The sequence below is a fragment of the Anabrus simplex genome, chromosome 1 (genome assembly GCF_040414725.1).
Source record: "Anabrus simplex isolate iqAnaSimp1 chromosome 1, ASM4041472v1, whole genome shotgun sequence".
In the NCBI taxonomy this organism is placed as follows: domain Eukaryota; kingdom Metazoa; phylum Arthropoda; class Insecta; order Orthoptera; family Tettigoniidae; genus Anabrus; species Anabrus simplex.
In genome coordinates, this window is record NC_090265.1 from 586,577,834 (window position 1) to 586,599,104 (window position 21,271).

At 37.9% G+C, this 21,271-nt stretch overlaps 1 protein-coding gene across 2 annotated transcripts in view; it reads left to right on the forward strand.

Moving 5' to 3' along the window:
- The window catches only part of Nup154 (nuclear pore complex protein Nup154), a 324,740-nt gene that overhangs the window by 198,305 nt on the left and 105,164 nt on the right, over positions 1 to 21,271 (forward strand). For both annotated transcript variants that reach the window (XM_067144924.2, XM_067144923.2), the window contains exons 16-17: positions 15,816 to 15,893; positions 16,037 to 16,233. In XM_067144924.2, the coding sequence (XP_067001025.2) occupies positions 15,816 to 15,893; positions 16,037 to 16,233 (275 nt within the window). The remainder of the gene's footprint in view (positions 1 to 15,815; positions 15,894 to 16,036; positions 16,234 to 21,271) is intronic.

Consider the following 21,271-nt stretch of genomic DNA (forward strand, 5'->3'; position numbering starts at 1 on the left):
ATGCCATTTGATTAACTTGGCTGCTGAGAAAGGTGTGAGCAGTTTGCCTGTTAAAGTTAATGAAATATTAGCCGACATCTTCTATTATTTAGAATAGAGTTGTAAGAGGAAGGAACGCCTTAAGAAATACCAAGAGCTTCACAACAAGGAAATGAAGATACTGAAACATGTTTGCACAAGATGGCTATCGTTAGGAAGGTGTCTACAGAGACTGTTAGAGCAATGGGATCCACTACAGTGGAACCTCGATTATCCGTTCCCAGAAACTACGGAGAGGCCTGCTCCAGTTCTTTCTAGTTGACACCTATGGGCAACCTGCACATCTGAGTGTGTGAAGATGGTAGTAATGAGGTGGAGAGAGGGTAAATCCTGGTATTGGCACATAGCCTACTCCTGCCAAATAACACCAAAGGATCTGCTAAAGGTTTGTTGTCCCCATCCAACAGATGTTTTACCGGATTATGCATTAAATGGGATTTTGAAAAACCTTAACAAACATGATCTGACAATTGTGATGGGAGATTTCAGTGCGAAAGTGGAGGAAGGTAGGACATCAGACATTGTAGGACCGTTTGGACTAGGAGAGAGGAATTCCAGAGGGGATGATCTTGAAAGTTTTGCGATGTCAAATGATTTAGTGATCATGAACACTTGGTTTAAACTCCCACCTAGAAGACTATATACACGGAAGTCTCCAATGGACAAACCCGGGAAATGTGTGAGAAACCAGATTGATTTCATATTGGTAAATAAACGTTTCAGGAATAGTTGCACCGCAGTGAAAACCTACCCTGGTGCAGATGTCAACTCAGATCACACACCACTTGTTGGAGTTTTCAAAGTTAAAATGAAGAAAGTGAAGAGGAAGAACAGGCAAAACTACAATTTGAGGAAAATCAAAGACCCAATAATGAAAGAGAACATGCAAGTAGAACTTAACTTGAAGATTATCACAGAGGAAAACATCACCAACAATAATGTCAAATTAGAATTAACTTAAGTACAAAACGCCGTTCAGCAAATAAAAGAGAAGTACATGAAACCAGAGGAGAAAAAGAGAAAGTCATGGATGACAGATGAAATACTGAACCTAATGGAGAAAAGAAGAATCAATAAAGGAAAACCTGCAGAATACAGAAAGATAAATGCAGACATCAGAATAAAGATCAGGGAGGCAAAAGAAAAAGTGGAGCAATGTGAGGAGATTGAGTTATATCAAAGTAGGTATGACGGCTTCAATGTACACAGGAAAGTAAGAGAAGTAACAGGGAAATACAGGAATGGCACTGGTGGAAAGTTAATAGATGAAGCCGGGAACTTGATGGTGGATTTAGAAGACAAGAAAAAGATCTGGAAAAAATATATAGAAGATTTATTTTATGACACTAGATGTGCTTTTACACAAAATACAAATGAAATAAGTGGCACAGATATATTAGAAGAAGAAGAAGTTCAAACAGCCATCAATCAGATGAAGGACGGAAAGGCAGTGGGACCAGATAAAGTAGAAGCAGAGTTCTTAAAACTGATGGATGAACATCATGTAAAATGGTTGACCAAAATTTTCAATCGAATTTATGTATCCGGGAATATTCCATCGGAATGGCTCAAATCAGAGTTCATCACCTTGCCAAAAAAGCAAAACGCAAACCAATGTGGAGATTACCGCACAATAAGCTTGATGAGTCATCTCTTGAAAGTGTTCTTGAGAGTGATACACAGAAGAATATACAGACTGTGTGAAGATCAGATAGTCCCTAATCAATTTGGGTTTATTAAAGCAGTAGGTACGAGAGAAGCCTTGTTCAGTGTGCAGGTCCTCTTTCAGAGATGTAGAGATGTAAATAAGAATGTATTTGCTTGTTTAATAGACTACCAGAAAGCCTTTGACTGTGTAAAACATGAAAAATTGATGGATATTTTGAGAAATATTGGAATGGAGGAAAGAGATCAGCGAATCATCAAGACGCTGTACTGGAATCAAACAGCGGTGTTGCGTGTTGAAGGAGAACACACCGAAGCAGTCAAAATCCTGAGAGGAGTGAGGCAAGGATGTATCTTGTCACCTATACTATTTAATTTGTATTCAGAATACATATTTAGAGAAGCCTTGGAAGATATAGAAGAAGGAATTTTGATAAATGGAGTGAGATTAAACAACATCCGGTATGCTGATGATACAATTGTATTTGCTGATACTGTCCAAGTGCTACAATCACTAATGGATAGAATTGTAAGAGTCAGCAGCCAATACGGGCTTGAAATAAACACCGCAAAGACAAAACTCATGGTTATAAGTAAGGAAAATATTTCTGGAATAAACTTGGTTATAAATCAAAAGAGTATAGAAAGGGTAAAACAATATACATACCTTGGAACCATAATAAATGAAGACTGGGATTGCTCACAAGAAGTCAAGGTACGCATTGGAAAAGCAAGAAGTGTGTTCCAGAAAATGAGTAATGTGTTTAAAAGCCACAATCTAACTTTAGGGACTAAAATCAGACTTCTGCACTGTTATGTATTTTCTGTTCTTTTATATGGTGTAGAGACATGGACCTTAAATAAAAACACAGAGAAGAAGCTGGAGGCCTTTGAAACATGGCTTTATAGGTGGATCCTGAGAATATCTTGGACCCAGAGAATTACAAACGTGGAAGTAATGAGAAGGATGAACACAACACCTCAGTTGATCAAGATAGTGAAATGCCGAAAGCTGCAGTATCTGGGACATATAATGCGCAACACAGATAGATACAACCTACTCCAAAAAATACTCCAGGGGAAAATCAACAGCAAAAGAGGTCCTGGAAGAAGAAGAAGAATATCTTGGCTTGACAATCTTAGAGGCTGGTGCAATATGTCATCAGTTGAACTGTTCCGCTCTGCCACAAACAAGACGAAAATAGCCATCATGATCGCCAACATCCGAAACGGATAGGCACCGAAAGAAGAAGAAGATGCATTAAAATTACATCGTCCCGCAAGCATTGTAATTAAATCGCATTTTAAAAATCCTGCATTATACGTTCCTCAAGGCGATTTTCCAGATCAACCATCCAGAAATTTCAGTCCCATCATTGCTAAATCCTTGATCAAGCGTTTTTTTTTTTTTCTTCAATAAACTGTATCACGAAAGGACGGCTATGGCATACTTACGTATCTTTGCGTTAACGCCCCGTCATTGCGATAGTTAGAGCAAGTACTGTTCTGGAAAAGCATTCGGTGGTGAACTTGCATAAGGGATCATCTTAGCATTGCATTAGGGTGGTATTGTTGAGACAATCTTGGGAATCATAAACCAGAGAGTGGCCACAACAATTGCAGGGGGAGACAGCGCATTTTGACAGCTCTACTTGAAGACTGAACGAGTTTCATCAAATGTTCGCACTTATAAAACGTCCACATTATGTCCAGGGTTAAATGCTTATATTTTTACTTTTACTTTTTTTTTTTTATTGTATTGCCAAACAGGTTTTTGGCATTTTCCTCATGGCAGTGCATAGTAACTGGGCTTTCAGGCAGGAATCGAAACTGCTCCTTCTTAACACAAATCTAGTATTTTAATATTGTTGTATACTATTATGTTATCGAGACCAGAACATATGTTGCACCTTATATACAAAAAGCCTTGGGAGGTCTTGGGGTTGCTTATTACTGTTTCGGTCCTAATAGAAGACTGAGAATTTTTCGTTTTAGTGTTAAAATGTCAAAAACCGCAGTCATTTTATTTGTGCGTATTACATTTAAATGGTTTATATCATTTCCAACTCGTACTGACATGTGCAGCGAGCACGCTTTCCAGCTGAGCTCAAGGTCACGAATGGACCTTGAAAGAATTTTAATTTACTGTAATCCCACTTCGATACGGAACAAAATGAAATTCATAACTAATAAGTGATCAGGCATTTTTACCTGGATATAAGTGCTGGTTCCAGGTCCGCTCAGCCTATGTTATTTCCTTTAACTGAGGAGCTATTTAATAGTGAGATGGTGACCCCGGTCTAGAGAGCCAGGAATAATGGCTGAGAGGATGCGTCACCTCGTAATCTGCAGGCTTTCAGGCTGAACAGCGGTCGCTTAGCAGGCAAAGGCCCATTGGGGCTGTAGTTTGATTTAGTTTAGGAGTGTTTGTAAGATTATAATTATACATATTTCATTTTTGTGATGTTTAGCCAAATTGTTGATGGTTTTCATTAATTCCCGGATTTTCCGTTTTCCCTCATTGTACATTTTATTTTCATGGTCCCTCCAAAAACAGAGAATCGAGGTTTCACTGTACTTGGTTTTTTAAAAGATGAGGTGCTTGTTAATGCTCAGTGTGCATCAGCTACTAACTTAACATCATTTACGATCCCAAAAGCCATGCCTGGTAGTTCCAAAGACCATGAAAAGAGGAAAGCAACTGAATCGTCAGAATTGGTCGCTCCCAAAAGATTTGCATGTGTCTCAAAATCTGATACTCCTGTGCTAAAGAATAAGAACATTATTCAAAATTGTGAAGAAAATTTTTTTGTGGTTCTGTCATCAGGCTTAAATAAGGCATAGTGTGCCTTTCTGTATGGTGTCATTCCTTTATTTGAGAATCTCCATTCTACACTTCAGAGTGCTTCCCCTCACTTTCATAAACTACTAGAACTAATGTCTAACCTGTTAAAGCAGTTGTTTCCAGATTTATTAAACCAAAAGTGATCAAAAGTTCCCTTAAAGTTCCATGTCATTCTATTGAGAATCAGGGACAATGAAAAGCTAGTCATTGGCGTTGAGATAATGAACTTGGTGAAGAAACGAAATGATAAGAGATAAATTAAAATTCTTTTCATCTGCCCAGGGTTGCTTCTGCACAGCATGTGATTATATTATGCGCCGTTCCCACGTCCAGGTCGGGCCGCAAAGAAATCCTGACTAGCTCAATTCGTCATCTATCAATCAAGTATCTATTTCGGGTCGTAGGTTCCAAGAGTAAAGTCACCGAGTGAGCTAAACGGCTAAATTCGCATAATCAGTTCGTTGGACATCTCCATTTCGTGAATTAATTCATAACGCTTCATAAATATCTTTACAATGGCGAAAAATGAAAGTATCCTCCTATTCAATACATCATATATTCCGTCATTAGACGGAGTAAACAAGTTCAGACATGTTTCGGCTCGTTTGAGCTATCTTCAGTGAAAAAATTAGGGGGGTTGGAATAATTTACATAATATGAGTTGAAAAAATGCTAAAAAACATAATGAAAGCGCAAATGAATAGACTCGATCACACGAACGAGACCGTTACTTTGAGAAAGCCAGGCCACTAGAGAGGACAACCACCTACTGCACACCATTAGAACTTCATTGACGGTTTCCACTAGATTACTACAATTTACTATGCATCTGTCTTCTACCTAACACAGCTTCTCATATTTTTATATGCGGCCCTTCCGACCCCTCTATAATAAGGCAAAACACCAGCCAACATTATGAAACAATAATGAAGAAAGGGACCGCTAGATTGAGAAGATATTAAGAATGCTGCTATTTCTGAAGCCTTAAATTTAAGGTGTTTTTTCTCCTTATCACAGGCTTTTCGCCTGCAGGTTAATTCAGGCTTGGTTTCTCTCAAAATGTTTGCTCCCGCTCTCCTCCTGACCAATTTAATGTGATGGGTTTCCACTAGGATTGTGACAGCGATTTCAAACTGTTTTGTCGTTTTTATAAACTAATAATTTGTAAACTATGAGGTCCACAACCTCACCATGTGCTACTATTATTCATTTCCATCTGCATCATTTGTTTTCTCATTCCCTTGTTTCTTAGGTTAACGCAGTTTTTAGTATCAATTATTATTTCAAATTAACACCTGTTTCACTGAATTTTGTCGCAATAAGTTGTTTTTTGCTCTGCATATTGATGTAATTATTGTATATTTGTGCTATTTTGTTTCCGTCTAGGCTCTCTTTTGTTTGTTTTCATTTGCGCTTTCATTATGTTTTTTAGCATTTTTTCAACTCATATTATGTAAATTATTCCAACCCCCCTAATTTTTTCACTGAAGATGGCTCAAACGAGCCGAAACATGTCTGAACTTGTTTACTCCGTCTAATGACGGAATATATGATGTATTGAATAGGAGGATACTTTCATTTTTCGCCATTGTAAAGTGAAAACAGTCAATACGGAATGATTCTAATATCTTGTAATCATAAATATCTATCATACTTAATCTACGGATGTTAACCTAAGATACCATTAAAACAATGAATAAATTCATCTAATATCACTTTATTAAATTAAATAATCTTGAAATAGAATAGGAGTTGAATAGTTTGTTGAAATCTATGTCCTTACCTAACTGAGCTAATTAATATATAAAAATGTTCAAAGATCTTTGATATATATATATTTTTTTTTTTATTATATAAATCTTGACTATATACATTGCTTCTGTTGAAAAATAGAAATAGAAGATACTGCAATCTACAGATGTTCATCATTATGACATTTTAAAATTAAAATAATGTTTAAGTTATTCATTTTTCTGCTTGAACACAAAATAATTCCCTACATTCTCTTTCAAAAATTTTATGTAATATGTTGCAGATCTATTCAGAAGTTGTCAGTCTATTTGCCTGCTGTCAATATTTTATAATCATGCTCTATATGACCTTCACTAATCGTTAGTAGAAGGAAAACATTAGTCTTCTTATTCACTTCTCAAGTTTTTCAGATTCAGTGGCTTTTATCTTCAAAATTTCAAAGAAGAAAAGATAAAAGATAAGACATTTAATATTGTTTCATTTTAAAATAATCAAAAATTACCATTACTAATCAGGCCTAGTTTCATCAACATGGGTTAAATATACTCTAACCCTGGGTTTGTTAACTTAGGGTTAATATTTTAACTCCTTCTTATGAGTCACACGTTTCACCAAGCTATTTCGGCAGAGGGTTAACTAACACCGCATTAACCCTCACAGGAAACAGCTGCCCTACTAATGAAGGAGGCAGTGACTAAAAATCAGAGATGATGAGCACACTTCTTGCATGGTTCTTTTGTTCATTTCTTGCGCGGTATTTCATTTTCTTCCTCGGGTCCATGGTAGATATTATTCTTTCGTGATCATGATCGAAAAATGGAAGAAGTGCAGAAGAGAAATAGTGGCATGAATTTTTCTGCTTTAGAAAAAAGCATTACTTATTGAATTAGCCACCGAGTACCGAAGCATTATAGAATGCAAGAAGATTGACGGTAGGTATAAAGTTAAAAGAAAAGGAGGATACATGGGAAAGAGTAAAGGGAATTTAATAGCCGACGTTGCAGTGCGATCTACGAAACAAGTAAAACAGTTCTATAAAAATTTTAGCTTCTCTGTGCCAAGAGTTGTTTTTTGAAAGTTGGCACACCTTCACAGCATACGAAAGTAAATACACAGTTTAATTTCAAAGTGCATTTCTGTATAATCACTACGTAATACACAGTATAATGTTCATAAGTGTTGTACTATTGAAGTGGTGTTGTGCAACTGCATTCCTATATGCCACTGCAGTGCTGTCGTTATCAATGTGAAGAATGATGTCATTCTCAATTCCAACATTCCTGTTCCTTCTCCTTCCTGTGAGATACTGCTGCAGAGTCAAGTCCTGTGGGGGAAGTTCATCTCAGGTCTCCACAGAAATGTTGTGTAATACCATTGTTGCTACTATTGCGGTCAACGTAGTTTCTAGTTTAGTTCGCAAGCCCACGTTTGTTTCGATCAGCTGTGTATTCTAACCTCTCACAAACTTCATCAACGATTTTACTGTCGATGGTTTCTGACAGCTTATCTCTTCAGAAATTGTTCCTCATATAGATTTTCAAAGTCTTTCCTTCTAATTATAGGCCTATTTCTGTTAGGAACACCATTTAACAAGTCTAAATAAAGCAAGTGTGCATCAAACGCATGATTTACAGTGGCCATTTTGCTTTTAACCTCGAATAAACAGTTTAACTGAGGTTAAAGGACAGGTTAACTTAACTCCGGTCTTAACCTAGAGTTAAAAATAACCCTCCTTGATGAAACTGAATGAATAGTCAAAGTTAAATCTGTGTAACTCGGGGTTAAGGTTTAACCCACGTTGATGAAACCAGCCCTATGTAGATCATTTACCTGAAATAAAAATAAATTCCAGAAATCAAGTTAAGTGCCAATTACTTATATCACGTGCGGCCTGTTAGTATGTCACAAATAACTTATAACACCTTATTTAACACCATTTCTGGAAATTCTGTGGTCTGTAATCTAAGAAGACTTTAATAACCAGTATCTTCATCATCAAATAATGGAGAACCTCTTCAGTGATAACCTTGAAATGAGCAGTTAAGTATTTTAACTCAATTTATTAAAATAAACGTGATTGTGGTTAAGAATTCTGTATAATGTTGGCTAATTCCACTCACTTTTCCTTGTATGGATTCATTTTGATGATCTGTCAGTACCTATCTGATATATGTCAACTACATGGATCACATTTAATGCTGGATGCAGAATACAGAAGGATTAATATATGTTATGGAATTAAATACATGCATCGCATCAATTAACTTAATATCACCATTAAAATACATCCATCTCTTCTCTCGACAAAATAGTAATCATCACCATCATTATTCTTCTTATTACGCAACCATTCTTCATATATATGACTTTTTTTTTGTATTTATTACATCATATCTCTTCCTTCATTTCAATAACCCTAATATATATCTTAACTTGACGCATATGACTTCATAACTATCATTTATCCACTTTTATATTCGATTTCCTTCTCATTTTTCTTCAGATTCATTTCATATTGCTCATATGTCTTCTTATGATCCAAATATAACCTGTATATCGTACCGCATCATCTCCATTTCGTTGTATAACACCCTGATTCAATCATAACATTAACCACAATACCGATATAATATCCACAACGGAAATAAATTAACCTCTTACTTAGAATAGACAGCATTACAAACGCATAACTTGATTATCACTGATCAAATACATCCTAACTAAGGGGTTGTCCTTTTTAGTTAGATGACCTGCCTATTATCCTCATACGTTGTTATATCAATGCTATTTCACACATGAATTCATTCTTCTTGAATTAAATAAATGACAGCACTGTACAATTATATATTACATGCAATTACAAAATGGCACTTTTCAAAACAAGCTATTTAAGTTACTTGCTGTAATAATACATCAATCGACTTATCTTTTCTTCCCTGTATTCCCTCGATGGTGTGTCCAGATGCTTTAGGATATCTACTCAGATACGCCTGCTACATTTTGTCGGTCTCTGGGAAATCTGAAATCGGAAGAATTTCATGGATTGTTAGTTTTTCTTTTAACTTATTGCTTTTAGTGTCTGGAGACACATTTGGTTCACCTGGTGCAGGTATTATTTATTTACTTATTTAACACCTATGGGCCACTTGCACATCTGGATGTGAGATTGAGCTGTTGCTGTTGATGATGATTATTATTATTAAGTGTATGGAATTTACAAAATGGACAAATATATACAATATTATACAAAAGAAAACCGTGCAAAGAATACATGGTAAGTAGGGAACAATCATACATGGATATCTAAATTGTTTATCCACTGCACTAGGGATACTGAGACATCAGCAAAGTCTTTTTGGTCTCCACCATATGCATTCGTCCATTATATGATGCATGGTCTGGACTAAAGCACCACAATCACACGCTGGAGAGTCTCTGATGCCCCACTGGTGAAGGGAGAATGCAGATCTTCCACAATTAGTACGAAACCTGTTTAGTGATGCCCACGTTCTTCTTGGCAAACTGAAACCAGCTGGGGCGTGATTTGGATTAAAGAGGCTTGGCCACTCCGGAGCTGTACGAAACCTGTGCTCTTTCCATTCCTCTTTTAAATTGAAACCAGCATCCATTAGATTCTTGGCTGTTTTCATTGGTGGCTTACGCGATTTCAGCCTTTGTCTCCAGAGATCTGCAACATCTCTGTGGATAGGTAGAGTTGGATTGGACATTATCTTATCATATTCCTGAACAAGGGCTCTTGAACGTCGCAGGCTTGGTGGAGCAATGTGGGACAGGACTGGCAGCCAGTGCGTTGCAGTAGGCTTCAGAGTACCAGAGATGATACGCATGCTGGTGTTAAGTTGTACATCGACTTTCTTCACGTGGCAACTGTTAAGCCATACTGAAGAGCAGTATTCAGCTGCAGAATACACAAGGTCAAGCACAGTACGTCGTAATGTGTCCGCTGAAGCACCCTATGAAGTTCCACACAATTTAAATAGAATATTATTATTAAGTGATCTCAACTTAGATCCGAGGTTTTCAAGATGCTTTCTATAAGATAGGGTTCGGTCAAGCGTTACCCCGAGGTACTTTGTATTAGGATTGTGCTTCAGCACTGAGCCATTGAAGCATATTTGGAGTTTTGTATTAGCCAACTTGTTGTGGAGATGGAAGCAAGCAGATTCTCTCTTATTCATGCTGGGTTGTTGTCTCCAGTTTCGGAAGTAAGAGCTAAGTGTATTCAGGTCAGACGTCAGGATGGCCTTGGCATGGCTGAGATCTGGATGTTGAATGGCAATGGCTAGGTCGTCTGCATAAGAGAATTTTACTGATTTTGTCTCAGGAATATCCGATATGTAGAGATTGAATAGGAGAGGTGCCAATACTGATCCCTGGGAAAGGCCATTTTTTTAGTTTCCTAAGACGACTAATGTCATCATACATGACGACACGGAAGAGCCTTTCGGTTAGCATATTAATGATCAGTGTGGTTACAGTTTTGCAAGGGATAACTCGATGATGATGATGATGATGATGATGATGATGATGATGATGAAGATGATGATGATGAGGTAGGCAGAGGGTGAAACTCAGTGTCAGTACATAGCCTACTCATGTCGATAATATCAAGACGTCTGCTCAAGGCTTAACGTCTCTTCTGACTGACAAATCACTATCAACAGCATCCTATGTCATTGCTGAGAGGTTCTAGAATTAAACAAAGGCTTTTGGCATACAATCTAGTGATCAACATTTGTATACCACCACCTCTCCTACCCTGCCAGCCAAAATTTTGAGGGTTTGGTTGTTGTTGTGGGGTGTTTTTTTTTTTTTTTTCCAACAAGATTCAAACTGGCTAACCACAGTGTCATACAATATAGGCTTGATGCCGTAAAAATCATGGCCACCAGGTGGGTTATCTACTTATTTAAGACATGCGAATGAGGATCATTATCTCAATCTGTCTTAAAAATGCAGAACATTTGAAACAGAATCCAGTGAGCAATAACGATAGGAACTTGCAGGGGTATAAGGAAATGAAACCACAACAGCCAAGAGGAGAGTTTTTTGCTGCTGCTGCTAGAGGCTTTACGTCGCACCGACACAGATAGGTCTTATGGCGACGATGGGATAGGAAAGGCTTAGGAGTTGGAAGGAAGCGGCCGTGGCCTTAATTAAGGTACAGCCCCAGCATTTTCCTGGTGTGAAAATGGGAAACCACGGAAAACCATTTTCAGGGCTGCCGATAGTGGGATTCGAACCTACTATCTCCCGGATGCAAGCTCACAGCCGCGCGCCTCTACGCGCACGGCCAACTTGCCCGGTGAGGAGAGTTTTAGTAAGATGAGCATAATTTCATTCGGGGAAGTTTCTCTGAGGTACAAAACAAGTCTACAGAGGACCTAAAGCATGGATTGTAGATGTTGACCCTAGAGAATAGCATATAATAGACATATGGAATTGAAATTCCATTTCTGGAGATGATTGGTGTGCTGACATGGGGAAGATAATAAGTCGCAAAAAGTAAACAAAATGTTTTACAGTGTAGAAAATGACAATTTATTAATGAAAGCTTTTCCACAATCAATGAAATAAACTGTTGTATAAACCAAAAATGCCCATTGTTGAGCAACTTATATCCAAAAACATTCAAGTTGTAACAAAACATCAGTTTCTTGTCTGATCACAAATCATGGGCATTAATCCACAGAGTTCATAGTAAAACCCTTGATACTTGTCTCTAAATAATTCAACATAACCAGTAAATCCTTTTTCTTGGCATCATGATGACCAGAATGTTTCTGGGAGGCTTGATGGACAGTATGTTGCTTATGGCATTGTGAGATTGTTCTTTTTCTTTTTTTAATATGTTGTTGTCCGTCCACACTTCCATTTCACTGAATTATCACCGTGTTTTGAACCGTAGTATCTGAACTCTAAAAATCTTTATCCATGACAGGATGCTGATTTTGAGATGCACAGTGTGTAAAAATAATTAGTTTCCCTTAACAAAGTAAAAAATTAAGTCCTTCTTTGTCATCAAGATAACTTGAATAGTAAGAAATACTTTGCATTTCAGACCATGTTTACGTGTTCCTCCGGAACCATTGTTTGCAAATCTTCTTCTTCTTTTCCAGTACCCTGAAGTTTGGTCACACGGCATATAGAGTGTATAGATGCCTTTTTAATAAGAATTGGCTTCACGTCGCACCAACACAGATAGGTCTTATGGCTACGATGGGTTAGGAAAGGCCTAAGAATGTGAAGGAAGCGGCCGTCGCCTTAATTAAGGTACAGCCCTAGCATTTACCAGGTGTGAAAATGGGAAACCACGGAATACAATCTTCAGGGCTGCCAACAGTGAGGCTCGAACCCACTATCTCCCGGATGCAAGTTCACAGCTGCGCGCCCCTAACCACATGGCCAACTCGCCCGGTACAAAACATTTAAGACCGATGGTATCAAGATAGTTTTTGCCAACTAGATACAGCAAGACCATGAGAACCATATGATTCTTGTTTGTCTGGCACATTTGTCACACTATATAGTCAGATCCCCCTTCGTAGTGATACCAGATGTCATATCTTCCAAAGCACAAGGCCAAGCACAAGTGTGCACATGTTTCCCCCACGTCCGGCAATCCCCTCGTACCACATGCCCATGCACATAAAACTCTTTCCTGTAGTGCCAGCATAAATGCACAGGTTGTAATTTGAAAGCTGACAGCTGTAAAACATATTAGGGTGGGCGAGGAGGCAGGTAAACATTACTTGTTGGATATCAATGCACACAGTAATGTTCATGCTAGAAAGCATATAAGCTTTATCATTATCGTTGTCAGGACATTTTGCAACCTTCTCAGCATGTCGTAGGTGCAATTCCTCTTCTTTTACCTTCAGTTGGAATTTATCTGTACCCTTTGACATGTTCATTTTATTTTTAAGTAGATCACACATCACGTATCTGTGCATGGATGATTAAACTAAAGTTGTGGGAATGATTCTTCGAACACACTGCGGTAAAACCACTGATCATTGTTGGAGCCAGGATTCACCATCATGAAAGCATGGAATATTCTCAGGATGTAGAGATCAGGTCTCGGATACTGCTTTGACGATTTATCCCGAGAATAGTGGCTTTCTTTGGTAGTGAAGGAGTTGACATGAACTTTTATGAATTCTTTGTCCTGCTGAGTGTACTTATATATGTGGGCGTGAGGCCTTGGATTTTTACGCTTATGAAAACGACATCCCCATGCTTCTTCTTTTTGATAAGTGTGCTCATGTTGACTGGCTACTGCGTGCTTGAACATGAACTTTTTTGGAAGGTATTGGTAGAGCCCAGCACGGATGCGGATATCCGCGAAGTTAGTATCTTGGTGGATGCAAACTGCACAGCAGTGCAGATAATTTTGCTGATCATTTCTGAATAATGATGTTTGATGTTGATATTCACTCAGGTATACTCTTATTTTTGCTTGTGGTTAGGCAACCTTTGATATTGGTATGGGAGAATGGTGATATATAGAGCCTTGAGACCATTAAACCATAAATCCGACCTAAGCCTACATGGCCCCTGCCTGCAATTAGCGGAAGGAAGGATCGAAGGTAAATATGTCGGTAGTTGTCGCAAGAGAAAATCCCTCCTAAACCTGTGACTAGGGATTCTGGTGCCAGGTGTCAGGCCTATTGTATTTTATGTTAACAGTTCTATCCGTTTCAATATCTTGGGTGAAATATACTGTAGTTAAATATTTATAACATCCGTGAAGGATGCGGGTGCGGATGAAGGAAATGCGGAGTGGATGCGGATATTATTTTATACATCATGCAGGACTCTACGTATTGAATACTTAGCTGTAACTTGTCTTCTGCTCAGTGCAGGATCATCAACTGTACCCAGCCACCTCCATTTTACCGGAACAACATTAACCAAACAAAACGTATAGTTACCCTGATTTTCTGGAGTTTGTGACCAAAACTCAGTGTGTAGTTGACGTACCTCAGTCTCAGAGTTCAGGGCAGTTGTATCTGCACTTACATGTAGCCTGGTAGCAAAAAGGGATGAACACATTGGCATGTTACCGTGGTCAAATAGGCCCTGTCCTGATAGTAAAATAATACTATGGTGGAGACTTACCATCTTGTATGGAACTGGATTCCGAGACATTGGTGTTTTTTTTTGCTTTACGTCGCACCGACACAGATAGGTCTTATGGCGACGATGGGGCAGAAAAGGGCTAGGAGTGGGAAGGAAGCGGCCGTGGCCTTAATTAAGGTACAGCCCCAGCATTTGCCTGGTGTGAAAATGGGAAACCACAGAAAACCATTTTCAGGGCTGCTGACAGTGGGGTTCGAACCTACTATCTCCCGAATACTGGATACTGGCCGCACTTAAGCGACTGCAGCTATCGAGCTCGGTCCGAGACATTGGTGAATGATACTTCACTAACAGAACAATAACAAAATTACAGTATCACTTCTTCATTGCAGACAATGATGTAAACAAACCTGGATAGAGTAACCTTTCCCACAGAGCGCAAGATGTGACTTCATTTTTCCCCACACCAAGTATCTTGGACTCAATGCTAATGCCATCTTCCATCGTTTGTAGGACCTAGACCATTCTGTCAATTGACTTATAGTTCATTAAGTGCTGTAGTTTTTACTGCTCTTTCCATGATAAAATGAAAATTCAATATTTTGTGACTTACTATCTTTTCCGTGTCAGAGTATCAATTATGAATTTATAATAAGGCAGTTAGTTGATAACTAAAGTAGTTTCATCTTTAGAATTGTTACCAAGCATACAGTTCATCTACATACAGATGTGAGGTAAGAATCTAAGCTACCAGAGGAAGTTCTTAACTTTGTAAGTGATTAATTGCTAAAGAATGGCAGGAAAGGGACTGAAGCTGTACCAGCCAGAGGTGTCTTGAGTTGAAATTCAACAAGTGATTCAACAGGAAAGGACCTCCAAAGAATTCTTTGGTACATTCCACATCTTGAATAAGGTTCCATATGTTTCAACTTGTGAAGTTCAGAAGTAAAATAAGTGTACTTGGGTCTTAATTCAGTGTTGTGGTTCATATTATGTACTGAAGCTGAGTAAAAATGACAAATGTGGCCACATACCCCAGTTAATATTTTTCATGATCTGAATATCATAGCTAGTTTGACAGTGTTACCATAAGGAAAATATAACATCTAAAGTAGTTGCTATTTAAAGTCCTATAATTGTTGACAAATACCTTGTTTTATCCTAGATTAATAGTTTTAAAACCTTGAAACAGGATCATCAATAAATAATACCTAATATTTTTACTATACAGTAAAGTTTATTTAATTCATCACTACATTTCCTTTATCTTCTTCTTGATTGAGGAAATAAAGGGATTGTTTCCAGTTGCCTTTTTCAAATAATAAACACAAACCAGCTTTCGTCATTCATGTTTTACTTGACTGTTCAGCAGATATATTGATTTTGTGTGTGTATTTATTTTTATTTCTAGGCTAATGAGATGTTACTTAGTGCTCGTAATATCCAGAATTCAGCAGAAAGACAAGCCAAATTACAAGGAGCTCTTCAGGTCAGTAGATGATATATATCCTGTAGTTGATTCCTTGCAATTTAACAAGCCAGTCTGTTTTTTGCCACTCATTACTGTTGTCCACATAAAGTTGTTACTTTATGTCCTGTTCAATGATTATAATTATGATCTGTTTTATGTAGCTCTGCAAGAATGTGGCTCCTCAAGTGAACTTGCCTTTGATTTGCCAATGGTTTGCATCTAGTCAGTATTATGAAGGTATTCTGGAACTGTGCTTAACATGTGCGATGAAACTAGACCCTAAGAATTTGGCTCTGAATTATTATAACAGCAAACAACCTCCTGGTGATGAAGAGGGCTATCGAGCATATGTTGAAAGGTAAGCAGACATCTTATCTTATCATTATAATAAGAATGTAGTGTCTACGCGTACATATGTTTCATGTTGCGATTTTGAAAGGGTAAATAGTTCCACATGATGCAGAGATGACTGTCTCCCATAGTTCTTTTATGTTTTCTCAGTCGTGTCTGTCTTGTCATTTTGTTTTTTAGTTTAGATTGAGTAAATGCCAAAACTGCTTACCTGTATTTTATGAATCTTGCCAGTATTAAAATGTTGACATCCAGAATTTCCCTGCACTTGGTTTTATTTCAGTCTGTTACATAATACCTGAGAAGTAACATTTTTAACCTCAAGAATACCATCCATCAATCAGAGAAAAGTGAACGAGCTCACCGACCATCTATACCACACCCTGGTCCACTATTGGTTTCTTGTCAACAATAGTGGTTAGTTTGGTTGTTCCTTACTGTGTGGAATCCAAAGTCAACCAGTCTCCTTTATTCTAGCACCACACTTGTTGTTTTAAGATGTCAGTTTTAGAGGTGTACCAGTTGAAAGTGCCTGCACTAGTCTCTCTTCCCAAATGTTGTGTATACTCACTCTCAGCGATTTTTAGAGGGTTTGAATGATTCTCTATACTCACTCCCTCTTCTTTCTGAAAATAGATAACTATAAACTACAAACAGAAGCCAACATGTTCCAACATCACTAAAAAGACACTGAATGCATTTTGATATAGTCTTCAGAGTTCAGTTGTATAAATGGCCACATAATTAATTTCTGTGCATGTCAAGTCGTGGGCAAAAGCTAGTCCAGACAGAGGTGAAGTTCGTCTAACAGGCTGTTCATATAGCCCTTTGAATACAATATATGAATTTCAGATTATTCGTTATGGTGACACATAAAAACAGAGTAATTTTGCTGGCTGGTGTTGGTGATAGTTGTTGTTAAGAACAAAACAATGGGGGTTTTTATCTGCAGGTAGGTTCAGTTTTAAAACCTTCATGGGAGGTACTGAGGCATAAAGCCTCCAACAAGCCAGCCTCGAAGTTAATTGGGTTGATAAGAATCAAGGGATTTAAAAGAGAATTAATTAACCAGAAAGGAACTAGACAGGGTTACAGTTTAACCCTATAAATTTTAATTTTTTATATCGAGCCAGCAGTAAAGGAAATCAAAGAGAAATTTGAAATAGGGAATCAAAGTTCAAGGAGAGGAAATCAGAAGTCCAAGATTTTTGGATGTATTTTTATCTGAGTCTGCAGAAGACCTAGAGAAATGCATTTAAAGTGTTGAGCTTTTTAACTCTTGTAATTTATATAGCATTTTTTGTAAGATTATAATTATACCTATTTCGATATTGTGATGTCCAGCCAAATTGTCGATGGTTTTAATTTGTTTCTGGATTTCCTGTTTTCCAATATTGTATGCTTATTTCAGTGGTACCTTCAAAACCTGTGAATTGAGATTCCGCAGAAGTTGTTCCCTCTGTGGGTCAGTGGTGGAATGTCATTCTTTACATTCCTAGATCACATGTTCCAACCCGGTGGAGATTCCTCGCCCTCCATGTTGTACAGCATCAGCAAATTCGATTTGCCAGTTCAATAAAAATGTGGTCAGTTTTCAGCAGGTGGTCAACTTCACAGATTTTACTGTATTTAACTCCTTTACTGTGGCAGTTGAGTTTTGTCAACTCACTACGATATAGTTTTTGAATGTTTGCTACAGCAGCAGTCGGTTGGCATTTTACCGCTACTGTACACACCAGTATTGTTTACAAAGCAGCAATTAATAATACATACACATTTATACATCAGTTTGGCATATACTGAGAATATTGTTCAGGTCAAAACTGTGAGTGTTAGACCATTTACGGTATTTGGTTTGGCATGCCCTCCAGTATTCTTCTCTGTTCTGAGGCTGGCAGTACTGCACTACTGAGCAGCCCTGGGCATGCAGAATAACATTACTAATGACAGACAGTGGCAGATTTGTCCTTAATTGTGAACAATGGAAGTGGTGATGACATGCCGAGTAATAGTTCTATAGAGAATACCAGCGATGATGATTGTCAAGGTGTACCAGAGTGGTGGGATATTATTAATGATGAATGAACCAAAGACCACAGGTTGGACCACAAGATCAATAAATGGATAGATTTCAAAGTTTTATGTCGTATGCTGTGAATTAAAATACCTGAATAACCACCTTTTTAATCATCATCAGATTTTTCTACCTGTAGGGGTACCTCATTTGCCATCTCCTGAACTCTCTCATTTCTTACTCTTTCCATTCTTGTTAAACCTACTCAACACCTTTGAAACTTCATTTTCACTCCTTGTATGCTACTTTTATCCCTCTCCTTCATCACCCACGTTTCTGATCTATATGTCAAAGTTGACACAATATAAGTCCTGTAGATACAGTATTACCCCTCCTTTACACTTTTCAAGGGACCAGGGAAGACTAGTGTAAAGGGGGGGAAAGTGTAAGTTGTGGGAAACAACTTGTACAGGTATATATAAAAATGCTCTTGAAAAGGAGGTAAATGTTACACAAATGCATATTATTAATTTATAGAGTATTTCAATCAGGGGCGTATATAAGAGGGGGGTCCAGGGGGCCTGCCCCCCCACCCCCCAAAATAATGAATAAGCCTTGAAGAACCGGACCAAAATGATGGGAATTTTCGATCATTGTTGAGATACCGAGCCAACAGTGGAGATAATATTCTTAAAGACCAATTAACAACCAGTGGTGGGAAGACGATGCGCACAAGTTCTTTCATTCAAAACGAACTTATTAACACATTTGGTCACTTAATGCAATCAAAATTGTCGAAAATGTCAGAAAGTCTGTTTTTTATTCCGTTTTAGCAGATGAAACAACTGACATCAGCCAAATCGAACAGTTTTCTCTCTGTGTACGTTAGGTAGAGGACCAAACTTTCAAAATCAGAGAAGATTGTCTGACATTCGTCCTCGTTTATGACGTCACTGGAGCAAGTTTGGCCAACACAATATTGGAGACCTTGTCAACATTAGGGCTTGACCTAAACAAAATGAGAGGCCAAGGGTACCATGGTGCTGCCACGATGAGCGGGCAATTCAGAGGAGTACAAGCTTCCATCAGAGAAAAGCTACCGTTAGCCCTGTATACACATTGTTCTTCACACACTCTAAATTTATGTTTATCAGATGCAAAATACCTTCTATAAGAAACTGTATGGGTGTCATAAAAGAAGTCTGTGGATTCCTTCATTTGTCAGCCAAAAGAACCGAAATATTGAAGTCAATGATTTCTGAATGTTGTCCAGAAAAAAAGAAAAAGAAACATTTCATGGTGCGAAACCCGACGGGTAGAAAGGCACGACTCAGTAATTTTATTTAAAGACATTTTGGAGCCTATCTTTCTCTCCCTTTGCAGTATAGAAGAGGAATTAAGTGATTCAGCAGCTAAGGCTCACACTCTAAGTAGTGCTATTAGTCAATTTGCATTTCTTGTTAATCTTTCTTTTTTGAGCTGGATGCTATCAACCATGCATAACTTATCTGAGCAGTTTCAAAACAAAAATATAGATTTCTACAGGCCTTGACTAACGTCACGAGTGTCTTCCACCTTTTATCGAAGGAGAGGGCAAATGCTGATGACTCATTTAAAGCCTTGTATAAACAAGTAAAGTCATTCGCTGCCAAACTTGACATTAAAGAAGGGATTCCAAGAATTTGCCGCCTTCAAACAGCACGTAGAAACGTCCTCTACACCACAGAAGAAGAAAACTATCGAGTAGCTGTTTATGTGGCATACCTGGACGATTTTTGTAACTCACTAAAAGAACGCTTTGAATCTCACAAGGAAACAGTTGCATCCTTACAAAACATCCTTCCACAATTGTGTATCATAACAGATTTCCGTTCACTGGAGGCTGCTTTTAGTTTCTACGAAGAAGATCTGTCACATAAAGAGATTGTGCAAAGTGAGTTTATGTTGTGGAAAGAAAAGTGGAGTTAGGGAAATCCCTCAAATCTTCCAAAAACGGCTGCAAGATCTCTAGAAAAATGTGACAAGACTTTCTTCCCCAACATTTATACCTTTCTCAAATTACTCGCAGTTCTTCCTGTTTCTATCGCAACCGTATAAAGAACTTTCTCTAGCCTAAGGAGACTGAAGACTTACTTAAAGGAAGAGCACATCTGAAGGTAGGCTTAACGGGCTTGCTTTACTCTCTAGCCATAGAGACACAGTGACGAAGTTCTTGATAAGTTTTAAGTACCTATACCAAGAAACCTGGACTTCGTTTTGTAACCATTGGTGTACTGTATGTATGTATGTATGTATGTATCAGCCCAAATAAATGTTTCCTTTTTCCTTTCTTAAGTGTTTGAAATCGTCTGACCTCTTAAAATTACTTAACCTAACCTTACATTAATCTTGGCTCCCCCCCAAAAAATATATTCTATATTCGTCACTGATTTCAATCTCAATCGATTTACTCTACTTATCTCAAATACAGGTCCATGTAAGTTAGTTAATGTACTGTATTAACTGTTGACTACACTGCCTTTGTAATTCTGCTCATCCTTTGCCCAGGAGAAGGTTACCGGTAGGTGGTTAAAAATTTGTGTAATATATTGTTTTAATATACAGTAGTAGTTACTTTCTTAGAATGGCTATAGAATTATCTAAGATGCAATATTTTCTCTGAATGAAACATTTTAATTGCTACTATTGTACCGTATTTACAACATTAACACAAATTTATTGCAGATGGAAAACTACACAATCACTGCTTCGTACCAAAATAGTCCAGAATCGATCTCTGTTTACACTTCTTCTTATGACCTCTATTTGTTTTTCAAGCTCATAAAGGTTATGAAAATTATTTTCACTCCTCTCTACAGATGACAGATACCTGCGTAAAACATCCACTGCTGCACTTGCATCAGCACTGGTAGGCATCACTTCACTGTCTTCCTCTGCTTCACCACTGTCACTGGTGGGAGACTGAGCTGCTGTTTTTCTCAGCAACCAACTCCTCCACACTTCTTTCCTCTGCAGTGATCACAGAATCATC